This window comes from Lipotes vexillifer, unplaced genomic scaffold (assembly GCF_000442215.2).
Source record: "Lipotes vexillifer unplaced genomic scaffold, Lipotes_vexillifer_v1.1 scaffold1451, whole genome shotgun sequence".
Lineage (NCBI taxonomy): Eukaryota > Metazoa > Chordata > Mammalia > Artiodactyla > Lipotidae > Lipotes > Lipotes vexillifer.
The window spans coordinates 764997-778147 of record NW_006795096.1 but is presented as its reverse complement, the minus strand read 5'-3'; the positions used below and the strand labels follow the sequence as shown (position 1 = coordinate 778147).

The window sequence follows — 13151 nt, the reverse complement described above, 5'->3', positions numbered from 1 at the left end:
CCCCCCCCCCCCCGGGCCTCTGTGCGCATGTGCAGACTTGCGCACCTGGACCCGGCGGAGCTTCCCACTTGCTCCGGAGCGAGGACCCACCAGGCACATGAATCAGAGATGCGCACATGGGCCCAGCTCATGGGCCCTGCACCCGTGCTGGGTGAGGGGGAAGATGGAGGATTCAGGGGCCTGCCCAGCTCTATGGCCCTCGGGAAAATCAGCGAGGAGGTGGGCACAGCACCTGTCCCGTGGATTCATGAGATCCTTGAGGCCAGGACTCGGCCCTTCACAGCTGTATCCACAAAGCGCAGCATGACACAGTGGAATAGTCACTTATCAGTGAACAATCCAGCAGCCAAATGATAGACATCATTAGTGAGTTTACTTGCAAAAGGGAGATGGAGAAGGGAATTGCTTAACTCATTCATTCCTTTTATTGTGCACCGCCTTGCACCAGGCTCTCTTCCAGGGATACATAACTCAAAACCAAAGCCCTGCTGTCATGGAGCTCACATTCTAATCAGGAAAAAAAATGCATCACTAGCTGGTAGTAATAAGTGCTATTAAGAAGAGGAAGAAAAGAGTTTAGGGATAGTGAGTGAGGGGTGCTGTTTTAAATAGGATGGTCAGGAAGCGTTCCTGAAAAGGAGACACAGGAGCAGAGATCTGAGGAAAGGGAGGAGCCAGCCCTGCAAGTCTCAGGGGAAGAGCAAAGAGCAAGTGCAAAGGCCCCAGGTAGCGGCCATGCTTGGTGTTTTTGAGAAACAGCAGGAGAGCCAGTGGGGCTGGAGCCGAATGAGCAAATGGGAGACGGCCAGGGTGCAGATCCGGGGGGCTTGGTAAGAACTTTGGAATTTATTCCAGTAGTGATGGAAGCCACTGAGGGATTGAGAGCTGCGAGTGACAACTGATTTATATCTAGGAAGATCACTCTGGCTGCCGGGTGGAAAATAGACTCTCAGAATATTTATTAAGCACCTGCCATGTGTAAGGCACGGTGCTAAGCACTGTGGGGGACATAGGCATAAATAACCTGATTTGTGCTCAGGTCACTTACAATTTAGTTGAGCCAGACAGATCAGTAAACAATCCACTAGAATTCAGGTGAATTGAGTCAGTGGCATAGCAGGCAAAAAGCAGGAGCTTTTAAATCCTTTGGATTTGACTTCAAATCTGGCTTCTGGCTTTACCACTTAGTTGGTTCTTGGCCTCAGTTTCCCCATTCGTAAATGCCAGTTACGTGGAAATGAAAATAATACCTACGCCCTAGGGTTGCTGAGATGCTGAAATATGTCTTTGGCAAGATGGCTGACCCAGTAAGCACCCACTTTGTGTCCACTTGGATGGGACTGGGGATCTAGACCCAGAACAAGTCCCTTGGGTTCATCTTCCAAGACTCTAAGGAGGATTTTGTGTGTGTGTGTGTGTGTGTGTGTGTGTGTGTGAGAGAGACCAGGAAGCAAGGTTTCTGTGCTGTCTCATCTAGGATTTGGAGGTGTTAACCTGTGGCAGAGCTTTGAAACTTTCTATCCTAGAACTTTCTCCTGTTTTATGTTTTTCTGGCCATATAGTAACAGTGAGAAACCACATCTAGAACTTGAAAGAACATCTGGCCGGCTGAGTCCTAGGCCATTTCTCAGGCCCAGGCTGCTTCCCTGCATTCCTCTTTGTTCCTTCCCTCAGACCACAGGCGTACAGCCGAGGTCCCTTCCTTGCTGAAGCCACCACCCTCTACCTGCCAGATTTCTTGAGATGTTCCGCCCATAAGCTTAGAATTGAAAAAGGACACTCACCCGTTTGGTACCCTCTTCCTTGCAGACCTTGAAAACAATCTTCTAGGTGTTTTGCCAAGGCTGATCAGTTTGGGGAAGCAGCCAGGCTAAGTCACAGAGGTTTAAGAAGCTTCCTCCTGGTCTCAGTTCCTCACACTCGCCTCCTGGGGGAAGCTCAGCACAGCTGGAGAAGTCCCATTTCCAGGGGTAGTAACTGCCTTCTCCAGGAAGCCACTCTTTCTCACACACTAAGTCTGGGCAGGTCCTTTAGGCCAGAGATTCTGTTAATGGCAGCAATGCCATTTGTTCAACTAAAATCTTGTGTGAAACACAAGAGGCCAAAACACGTGCATACGCAGAACTGCTGTGGGGTGTGAAGTCAGGGTGGGGCCCGGATCTCCCCCCTCCCCATCTCTTAGCTCCCTTCGATAACACGAGGGTTCTTGAGGGAATCTTGACTTCTGAGGATCAGAGTTTGAAACCCATCCTAGAAGACCTTGAAAATGGATAACATACCTCAGGGAAACACCAGGTTGGGTACCTTTTATCCTAGTCTGTAATCTGTTCCACTCCACAAAAGTTGCCTGAGGGAGTCTTCCAGGGGACATAACTGCTTTAGAACTGTTCTGAATTAATGGACCCGGACCCTCTTCCTCAACAAGGAGGCGGTGGTTTGTTTCACTGGGAGAGGTTTCTTTGAGGCCTTCTCTGTCACCAACTGGAGGAAGGAGAGAGCGGGGCAGAGCACAGCTCATGCTGGAAGTCCAGTAGGATCTGGGAGACACTGCCTTTTCTGAATGTTTCCTGCCCAACTGCGTTCTCCCCTCGGCACCCTGTGGGTGTCTCAGATCGACCAGCTCAAGCACCGATTGAATAAGATGGAGGAGGAATGCAAGCTGGAGAGGAATCAGTCGCTGAAACTAAAGAACGACATCGAGAACCGGCCCAAGAAGGAGCAAGTTCTGGAGCTGGAGCGGGAGAATGAGATGCTGAAGACCAAAATCCAGGAGCTGCAGTCCATCATCCAGGTGAGGGCCAGTGCGGGCACAGTTGGCGCAAGGGAGGATGAGGGTTGGGGACGGACATGCCTGCCTGGGTGTGAGTCCCAAAGCCACCACTTGCTGACCGCAGGACCACAGAGAATTCATGTCATCCTTGGGCACCTTAGTCCCTCCTCTGTCAGCGGGGGTGACCACACCACCCACTTCTCAGAGACACGACATTATGTGAGGTAAACCTTGTGGCGGTGTTCCCTTGGCTGAATCACTCCGTGAAAATCACCATTCACACAAAATCACTGCCCTGGGTGCTGTGAGAAAAGTACAGCCGAGAAATCTTCTTGCCTTAAAGATTCCAAGAAACTCAATTCTCAGCTCTGTGTGATTTGTTAAAACTTCAAGGGCCTCCCCCCGCTTCGCCATCTCAGAATCATCTCAGAATCACGGAGGAATAATATCCCAAAATACATATGCAGGGAAAGAAAAAAGGCACCCGCCCCTTCCTCCGGAATGATTCCCCCCGCCCCCCAGGATTGGCTGCCTGGCGTGGAAGGCTCTAGTTCAGAGCAGAGGATGCACACCGGTTTAGTCGGAGAGATTAACTGGTATTTCAGGGGAGGCATCTGGAAGGCAGATCAGCCCTCTCTTTGTCGTCACCTGTGAAGTGTGTGGAGCAGCAGCAAGTGCTCCTCTGAGCTCTGATAAGAGCTGGGCCAGAACAATAGGCGTCGGGATATTTCTGAGCAGAAGTGGGTTTTATGCTTCTTTCCAGGTGATAAAATTCGTCAATAATAAGCTGCTTAGGGACCCCAAGAGACAGTGACCCTTGAGTTTCTCTGCTTCCCTGGCACAAAACCTTCTGCTTGCTCAGTGTGTCGCCGGCGCTTTTGTCTGCCGCCTTCCCGGGCCCCACGCTCCCTGCCCTTCCCCTGCCCCCAGCACCGTTAAACATTCCCCCGCTTCCGCACTCCCCGCCCGCCCAGGCCGGGAAGCGCAGCCTGCCGGACTCGGACAAGGCCATCCTGGACATCCTGGAGCATGATCGCAAGGAGGCCCTGGAGGACCGACAGGAGCTCGTCAACAAGATCTACAACCTGCAGGAGGAGGTCCGCCAGGCGGAGGAGCTGAGGGACAAGGTGGGCCCCATGGGTGGTCGGGGCAGCACCCACCCAGCTGGCGCCCTCGGGCCGGGAGCCCCTGTGCACGGATGTGTGTCAGTGGAACCTCCAGGGACCAGGTCTGGCCCCTGGTGTAAATTCCCTGTGCGTCAGCACCTGCAGTTGCTCGTGAATTACTAAGCGTCAGCACGGCACCTGTCTCCCCCCTGGCTGAAGGCCACAGGAGGGCGCACGTGGCGTCCACCCTGTCTCCCGCTCATTCCCTGGCACGTAGTAGGTCCACAGCAAATCTCCATTGATGGACTGGCCTTTTACCTTGGTCCCTTCTGGTCAGAGAGCTGACTCTCACAAGGTCAGGCCCTGTGGGGAGGGGCAGGCCGGCTCTGGGAAGACGCAGCCAGAAAATGGCCCTCAGCCCCGATTGATGACCGCGTGATGCGTGTGTTGATTTCCCCCTGTGCTCACAGTACCTGGAGGAGAAAGAGGACCTGCAGCTTAAGTGCTCGACCCTGGGGAAGGACTGCGAGATGTACAAGCACCGCATGAACACCCTCATGCTGCAGCTGGAGGAGGTAGAGCGGGAGCGCGACCAGGTACAGGCTGCCCGGGGCGGCTGCGCGGCAGGCCTGCGGGCTCCGGGCCGTGGGGTCCAGCAGGAGGTTTTGTCCGGGGCAGTGTCATTAACTCCGCCGGAATCACTCGTGAATCCATCTTTCCTGCTTCCGTTCCCAAAGTGAATTCTATCCCAGTTCGTTTGAATAGCATGGGGGCCTGAGCTGGAGACCGGCGGCCTGGGCTTTAGAGTAAGATGGCCAGGTCCAGACCCTGTCGCTCTTCAGACGCGTGGCTGCAGGCGAGCTGCCACTCCCTGGAAGCCTCGTCTGTGAAATGGGAATAATAATAATGGCGCCACTCGCTAGGGCGGAGGGTGGGCTCCAAGAGACACAGCCGGGGCTGGACAGACGGGGGCTGTGGCGTGTCGTTCAGGACGGTATCGACCGAAACGCCCAAGCGTCAGGGTCCAGAAAAGGGCCAGAGGCCGTGGGACTGACACGTGGGCTGGGGAGCGGGCGTCTGGGCCTGACTTGGGAGCGTCGGGGCGAGGCGCCAACCGGCCCCCTCCCTCTCCGCCTCCGGGCAGGCCTTCCATTCCCGGGACGAGGCACAGACCCAGTACTCCCAGTGCTTAATCGAAAAGGACAAGTACCGGAAACAGATCCGCGAGCTGGAGGAGAAAAACGACGAGATGAGGATTGAGATGGTCCGGCGGGAAGCCTGCATCGTAAACCTGGAGAGCAAAGTCCGGCGCCTCTCCAAGGACAGCGGCAGCCTCGAGCAGGTGGGGCTGGCTGGGCGCGTGCGCTCCCGCGGGGACGCACACCCTTCCCTCCCACACCCAGAGCGGCCGTGCCCCTGAACCGCCGTGTGTCTGGGTCGCGATGAGTAGAAGCCGCTCATTTTGAAGTTAGAAGAGGCAGGACGAAAGCCTGGCCTGGCCGCTTGCTGGCCGGGTGATCTCGGGCAAATCACTCCCGCGTTAGAACTGCAGCTCCTTCCTCAGGGGACCTCTGTCGGCCGTTAGCCCGCCACTGGGTTTCCTTAAAGCCCTCTGGACGGTCATCGGGTGTAAGACGCCCTGCTCCCATTAAAGTCGGTAGGGCCTGTAAGGAAACCGTCATTTATCTCGATATGAAGCTCAAGCACGTGTCACAGCAGGGCCCCAGGCGCTCCGAAGTGAGCGATGCCATGATGCAGGCAGATGATGCTATCACTCTCGTAGCTGTGGGCTTGGGTGCCTGTGTTTGCAGGTACTGTGCTAAGTGCCCTCTGTGCTGCAGGACTGCCCGCCAGGACGGTAAGATCGCCGTCTTCCTTTGCCAAGGGTAGAATCCAGACACAAGCAGCTGAGTAACTTGCCCGAGGGCATCGCTAGTCAGTCACCCGGGGAAACCAGGATAGGGCCCACCCTCCCAGCCCCTCGCCCAGAGGACTCAGATCTAGTGCTGGACGCAGATCCGGGAGCGTGACATTTCAACGCAAGTGTTGTAAATTACGCCTTGAAGGGGCGCTGTAGGCGCCCAGGGGAGGAGGCCTCCATCCTGTCAGGGTTCCGGGAAAGACTCCCCACAGGAGAAGCCAGCCTCGGGACCTCCATTTGGAATGCTGTCCCCGGACTTCACCTGGCCAAGTTCTGACCCCCTTCTGGGCTTGGCTGACGTGTCAACTTCCTTAGCTAGGCCTTCACTGGTTCCTAATGGAAACCAGGAGCCTCTGTGTTATGCCCTCAACTTTTGCGCGTTTCCCACAGTTTGTAATGACGCAGGAGCTCCGTGTAGGCCCCTCTGTTTGTCCAACATGTAGCATAGTGCCAGGCACGGGGTGGACCCTCGGGGAACATCTGCTGAATTTATGAACGAAAGCTGTGACGGCGCCTGGCTAGGTGAGGAAAGATGGGGCTGTATTCCAGCCCACGGGGACACCACGAGCAAAGGCCTGGAGGTGTGACACCCATGGCATGCCGTCGGCAGGCCGCGCTTGGCAGGTCTGTCATCCATGGAGTGGGAGGCGGGGACAGGCAGGAGGTGGGCTGGAGCGGGTAGCAGGAGGGAGCAGAGTGGGCCTGTCGGCTAAGGAGCTTGGTCGTGAGTTATTCTTGAACGTGAAGGATTTTGTGCGGGGAAGCAAGGCCAAAAGCTTTGGGTTTGGAGGCAACGTAGCACGAGGGTGTTATGTGGCTTTGAGGGGATCAACGAGAATTTACTTAATATTCTTGCCCCTCAGCTTCAAGTAATGGCTATAAATTACTTCGGACAGTACCTGGCACTGTTGTTATCATTATCCAGTCATTCGGCAGCATTTCTTATATTTGTAGCTTAGGCCTAGGGCCTGAAATTGTGGATGTGATGGTGGTGTATCAGATAAGGCGCCAAGACCATCTGGGAGGCAGTCCCTCTACTACTGTGAAGAGCACAGTGCGAGGGTCTGCGCCAGGGCCCCGGCGGGAGGGAGATGGGGGCGCGGGTCTTGTGAGGAGCAGAGTGGAGCTAGCATGATCGGTCTTGGCATCGGGCTGGACGCGGGGGTCAGGAAGGAGGAAGAGGCCATCCGGAGCTTCCAGCTTGGGTGCCCGAGGGAGTGATGGCGCCATTAGTGCTCGTTCCCGCGCGTGGCGGCAGCTCCTCCGTGCTCCGTCACGGACACGGCCTCCCCTTGTCTCCAGAGTTTGCCCAGGAACCTACCAGTGACCATCATCTCTCAGAACTTCGGGGACACCAGCCCCAGGACCAACGGTCAGGAGGCTGACGATTCTTCAACCTCAGAGGATTCGCCAGAGGACAGTCGCTTCTTTCTGCCCTACCACCCGCCCAAGCGCAGGGTGAACCTGAAGGGCATCCAGGTGCTTGCACGCGGCCGGGGAGGCGCCTTGTCGGGCCGTCCTGGGGCGGGGGTGGGGGCCCCCTGCAGGCGGGGGAGGAGGCAGCAGGGCCTCACGTGGTCCTGGGGCGGGTCTCAGACCCCTGATGCGACTTGACCGCCGTCAGCCCTGTGAACAGAAACCGTGCCAGCTTTGTGCTTTTTGCTTGTTTGTTTCGGCTAATTCTTTCACCTCTTACGAATGTAGTGCAAGTTAAGAGAGAGGAGAGAGAATGAAATAAGCACGATCTCCAAATTCATTTGTTTATTCAACGAATAGGTATTGAGTGCCTATCGCGTGTTTACTGACGTCAGTGGCTTGTGATGGAGCTGGAATTACAGCACTCATCCTATGTGCTTTGCTCTGTCTCTAGCGCACTCCATCAGCTGAGGAATGAATGAATGTGACTGAGTGAATGAGACGGTCTCACACGCGGGGCCTGGCGGTGCCTCTGCTCTCCCCGCCCTCGCACACAGGGAGCGGGAAGGCCTAGGGCAGCACCTCGGAGGCCAGCCTGGAACCGCCAGCACCTAATGCCAGGGGTGGCCGGGGCAGCTGCCCAAAAGCCTCGTCTGTTCCTGAAAATCCCCCCATGCCGTGTAGCCAGTTCTGCTCAGATTCACGGTGCCACCCCACCTCCACCCTTGGCCCTTGTACCATCCGAGCCACGTGGCACCGCCTCCCGTGGGGCGAGCGTGTCTGTACCAGCGGCTGCCTGCGCTGGGCCGGGGGAGCCACGGCTGTGGAGCATCTGTGGGCATCCTGCGCCCTCCGTGGTTCCTGTGGCCACGTGACGAGGGCGGCGTGGGCTCGCCTGTTTCTTTCTTTCCTTAGCGCCGGTGACGTGGGTCTCAGGCCTTGTTTGATTTGTGTCCTCTGTCTCCTTTCTTCCCCTCCCCTCTCTTTCAGCTGCAGAGAGCCAAATCCCCCATCAGCCTGAAACGAACATCAGATTTTCAAGGTTAGTGAGACGCCCGGATCCCTCTCCTGTCTGTCACTCTGACCCTTGGTCCATCTGTTTCTCCCATCGTAGGCATCGATCCTGCAAGGTTAACCCGGGAGGGGTCTCGGGGGCCCTGGGGCCCCGGGGCGGCAGGGTATCCAGATGGTGATTACCGTTTGCTGTCATCGGAGAGGGCGGGAGCCCCGACCACAGAAACGTCACATCTGAGGTCCGCTCCCCGTGGGTCCGTCCGGAGCCCCGATACTTGGCCTCCCTCCCAGACTTCCAGCCAGGCAGTCCCCGGCGTGGGAGGCCACCAGTTCACCCCTAAACCACGGGTTCTCTGAGACACACTGTCCTCCGAATTCCTCTCACTCATCCTCAGCGCCACTCTGGAGCGACAGCTGGCTAGCGAGGGTTTGCCTGGGTGAACCGCGCACCTACTGTGTGCCAGGTGCTGGCAGGTCCACGTAGATGCTTCCAGAGCCCAGGTACTCGGGCAGGGCCATCGGTGAGGAGGTGGAATGTGGCTCTGGACACCCAAGAGAGCGGCTGGAAGAAGGCTGGAGAAGGAACTGTCAAGAAGGGCGCGTGCAGACGGGGTCTAGGAAAGGGAGAATTGAGGCCGCTGGGCACGGCCTCCGGAAGGGCCCCCCGGGGTGGAGCAGGAAGCAGAGACGCGGACGTGCAGCCTGGAAAGCGTGTGATACAGAAAAGCTGTGCTGCCTCCTGGCGTCAGAGCAGGACGGCGCCAGGAACGAGTCCGCAGAGGTGGACGGCCAGGCCCGAGTTCACGGGCTTCATCCCTCCGAGGAGAGCAGGGAAGCCAGGGGTGCAGATCTGGGCTGCGCCTGGTGGGGACACAGGGGGAAGGGGAGCCCTAAGGTGGGGGCCGAGCCACTTCCCTGGTGGCCAGACCAGGTGTTTTAGGGACCTTGTACAGAAGGGAGGTGTAAAGGGCCTGGGGCCAGCAGAAGTGGAGAGGGCGTTTGTGCCAAGGAGAGGGAAAGGGGTGCAGCGGAGATGGAGCCTTGCCGGCTGCCTGACGTGGGGCGCTGGGCCAGGGAGGGAACTGTGGTTCGTCCCCTCGAGGGCGCCACGGACCGGGGTGCACGTGTGCGGCTGGCTGTGCACGTAGACGCACACACGCCAGCGCGTGGGGCTGTGGATGGGGAAGCTGACCGCTTCCCTGCAGCAAGATGAGGGCCGAAAGGAGTGTGCAAAAGCCCCCAGGCAGCCTCGAAGGAGCACAGGGGCGCCAGGGGCTGCGCGGGAGGCGGCACACCCAGCCCATCGGCCCCGGTCCCCAGTCGGCTTGTTCAGTGGGGACGTTCCGGCCCCACTTCCCGCTGTTCCACACGGAGTGCCAGCCGGGATGCCCACCTTGGCCCTCAAGACAGAGGGCGTCGTCCAGCCTTGACGAGGCCGCCCCGGGCCTGTGTGGGGGGAGGGACATGGTGGTGAAAAGACCCGGCTCTTCCTCAAGCGGAGGGGAGAGGAGGCCGCCCCCCCGCACAGGACGGCCGCAGGGGCGCAGTGCCCCAGGGGCTCTCACTGACCCTGCCCTCCCCGTTCCCCCCCGCCCCTTCCGCCTGCGCCTCCTGCCCGATTCGCCGAGGACAGGGAGGGGACACGAAGAAGACGTCACGGACGCCAGCCCCAGCTCCTCCGGGTCGCTGCCCGTCACCACCTCCTTCCCCAAGATGGTGAGCAGCGCCCTCACCGCCGCTCCCCGTTCTGGCTCGGAGCTTGGGCCAGGCCCACCACCCCGGCGTCGCCCGCCCCGCGGGCCCGGCCCGCTTGCTTTCCTCGCCCGGGGTTGCAGCCCAGGCCCTGCTCGATGTCTCCTGGCCTCGCGATGTATTCACACCTTCTTGCCGCCTCCTTTCCCGATTTAACACTCGGTGGGAGGAAGAGACGGGCCTCCGCAGGGCTGAGGCGAGTTGCACAGGCGGCTGACCGTCCTGCTGCCGCTTCTCAGCCCCTGGCGACTCCGGCAGCTGGAGGGGGGGGCAGCCGGCGGGGGCCGGAGCGGCAGAGCAAGGCCCGCCCAGCACCCGAGCGCCTCCCTCCAGCCCACCTGGGCGGAGCGGTGTCACTCCCCCTAGCCAGGCAGCAGGAGGCGTGGGATTAGAAATTCTAACCCCGAGGGGAAGCCCTGGGAAGCTGGTCAGCTCCGCTCCAGCATCAGGCCCTGGAAGAGAGAGACGTGATAAGGAATGGCTCCTGTCTGAGCCCAGCTCTGGGAGGCGAAATCCCAGGCACTCAGTTCAGGCAGCCCTTGCCGGGAGCCAGCGGGCCTCGTCTCAAAGGGCCACCCTCCAGCAGCCGAGCTGTCTGCGTGGGCATCCGCCAGCCCCAAAGGTCTTCCTCTCGTCCAGAGCAGGTGCCCAAGGCTGGGCAGTTCTGGGGACAGAGAACTCCGCCTGTGCTGGGCACAAACAAGGACCGCCTCTCGGGTTCCCACCCGCCTCCCCACTTCCTGTTCCCGGGGCGAGCAGATGTGCACCAGGCTTGGTGGCTTCGGCCGCCGCGGGCTGAGCACGAGCCTTCGTCGGCCAAGGTCACCGCTGAGAACCAGCTTGCGGGCCCACACTGCCTGTGTATGTGTAGCAGGCGGGGACGCATCTGATTTAAATTTAGTCCACGTGTATATAATATTTATGCCCGTGGAGGCGCAGCGTATACATACCCAGCTCCCCGTAACACATCTGTGTGTGTGTGTTTGAAGCAGCCCCATCGAAGCCGTTCCAGCATCATGTCAATCACGGCCGAGCCCCCAGGAAACGACTCCATCGTCAGACGCTGTAAGGAAGATGCGCCTCATCGGAGGTGGGTGACAGGTGGAAGGAGGGGGTGGGACATTTTCCTGGTGCCTGTTGTGCCGCTCGACACTTAACTAACTCGGCAGTGCTTAAGGGAAGCTTGGAATGTAGGCAGGATGGTGCACATTTTACAGATGAGGAAACTGAGGCTCAGAGAAGGGACATGGCTTTCCCAGGGCCCCCCAGCTAGCTAGCAAATGATGAACCCAACATCGCTTTGCCCCCTGCTACCTAGAAATCGGGTTTCTCCATCCCAGGGTTCCAGAGCTTGGCTTTTTCTGCCAAAGAGTGAGAGACCCTGTGAATGTCCCCCTCATTCCTACTGCCTCTCCCCTTTCCTCACCTCTTGGAGGCCATCAGTGTCCCCATTGTGGAGACCACAGTAGAGATATGCCTGGGCATCCAGATGTTTCCAGTCAGCCAGATACTTAGCATCGTACGTTCAGAGTCAGAGGTTGGTGGTGGTTCCTAGAAGGGCCAGACCGAGGAGTGGCCGGCGGGGCTGGATCTCCATCTTGGTTCCTGCCAGCCACCTGGCTTGGGCCTCATTACTGCATCACAGGGACCACACGGGAACAGCTTAGAACTCTTGGAACACGGGCCTCAGTCCCGTCCAGTCCTGTCCGAGGGAGGCTCAGCTGTTTGGGCCCGTCACGCAATGCAGCCCGTCCGAGTACAAACGCTATTAAGCGCTCTGCGTCCAGGGAGAGGAATGCGTGGGGAGTAGCAGGTGGGGCTGTCGGGGACTCTGCTCACCAGCTCTTCGTGTCCGTCCTCACAGCAGCTAATGCGGCCTCTGCAGGCTCTGGGGCCGCCCTGCCCTCCCAGCAAAGCACCCAGCCTCGTGCAGCCCTCCCATGGCCCACAGCCCTCCACCCACCTGCTGACCTTCCTGTCCCGCCCATCCTGCCCTCTCAGAACCACAGCCTCTTGGACAGCCAGCACGTTCCGGAAGCCTCGCTCTCCCTTGTGCACCTGCACACACAGTCAGGAGAGCTCTCCTGTCCCCCCTTATGTCTTGCAGCACAGTTGAAGACGACAATGACAGCGGTGGCTTCGATGCCTTAGATCTTGACGGTGGGTACCCAGCAGGTCTGAGAGGCGATACAGGTGTGGCAGCCACGTCGGCCCCATCCTGATCTTCGAGCAGGGCCTGCCTGGGGCGAAGCCTTGCACACAGTAGGTCCTCAGGAAACGTGTGCAGAGTGGATTCCGAGAGGGCTGTCTGTGCACAAGGAAGACAGGCCTCCGCCCGTTGAGTGGCTCGGGCCGGGAAGCGCCTGAGGAGCCTGTCCTTTGTTCCGCAGACAGTAGGAACCATCCCGATGCTGAGCGTAGAATCAGAGTCAGGTCTGGGCTTTTCAGAAAGCAAAGCTCTCGTGGCTGTAGCCGAGCACTGTGATCCAGTTCCAGCGACTCTCAGCAGGCGTTTTCAGGGATGCTACTGTCCTTGTTTTGCAGATGAAGAAACAGTCTTAGGGAGACTAAGAGGGAGAGTGGCGGAGGCAGGGGCACCGAGAAGCCAGGTGTTAATTAAGCTGTTAACCAACCTCGGCGAGATGAGTGGCAGGCATGGGGCTGGGGCCCTGGGATGGAGATGGGGCGGCAATTAAGGTTGGTTTTCATCCCCTGAAACTGTAGGTGTGGGGCAGGCAGGCACTGGGGAGACTGCAGGGGGTGTGGTAGCCCTGAACCCGCCCCACGGGCAGAGCTGGTATGATGGAGGGGATATTCCCTTGGCCCAGCACGTTGCCACGCAGAGCCAGAAACGAAGGCTCCGTCTCCAGGGAGTAAGCACGCACGCAGCACCTGCCAGTCACCACCCCTTACAGCCGCGAGGCCCTGCACACGTTGAGTTCCTGCACCTCACCAGGCCCTGTTACAGCTGCATGGGACACAGAAACCTGTGTCCCTGAGTTCTTGCTGTGGCAGAGACTGTGGTGGCACAGTTGAGGACCGGTGGGGAGACCAATGCAGATTTGCAGACCTGATCTGCTGCTGTATTTTTTTTGTTTTTTTTTTGTTTTTTTTTTTTGCGGTACGTGGGCCTCTCACTGTTGTGGCCTCTCCCGTTGCGGAGCACAGGCTC

The 13151-nt window shown here is 58.6% G+C and overlaps 1 protein-coding gene across 2 annotated transcripts in view; it reads left to right on the top strand.

Moving 5' to 3' along the window:
• Nucleotides 1–13151, top strand: part of CARD11 (caspase recruitment domain family member 11) — a 31743-nt gene that overhangs the window by 4515 nt on the left and 14077 nt on the right. Inside the window, exons 4-12 of one of the 2 annotated variants that reach the window (XM_007467421.1) lie at nucleotides 2612–2791; nucleotides 3745–3897; nucleotides 4347–4472; nucleotides 5021–5218; nucleotides 7100–7276; nucleotides 8204–8255; nucleotides 9861–9943; nucleotides 10972–11069; nucleotides 12087–12139. In XM_007467421.1, coding sequence (XP_007467483.1) covers nucleotides 2612–2791; nucleotides 3745–3897; nucleotides 4347–4472; nucleotides 5021–5218; nucleotides 7100–7276; nucleotides 8204–8255; nucleotides 9861–9943; nucleotides 10972–11069; nucleotides 12087–12139 — 1120 coding nt within the window. Of the gene's footprint in view, nucleotides 1–2611; nucleotides 2792–3744; nucleotides 3898–4346; nucleotides 4473–5020; nucleotides 5219–7099; nucleotides 7277–8203; nucleotides 8256–9860; nucleotides 9944–10968; nucleotides 11070–12086; nucleotides 12140–13151 lie in introns of both variants that reach the window. The other variant, XM_007467422.1, reaches the window with a different exon arrangement.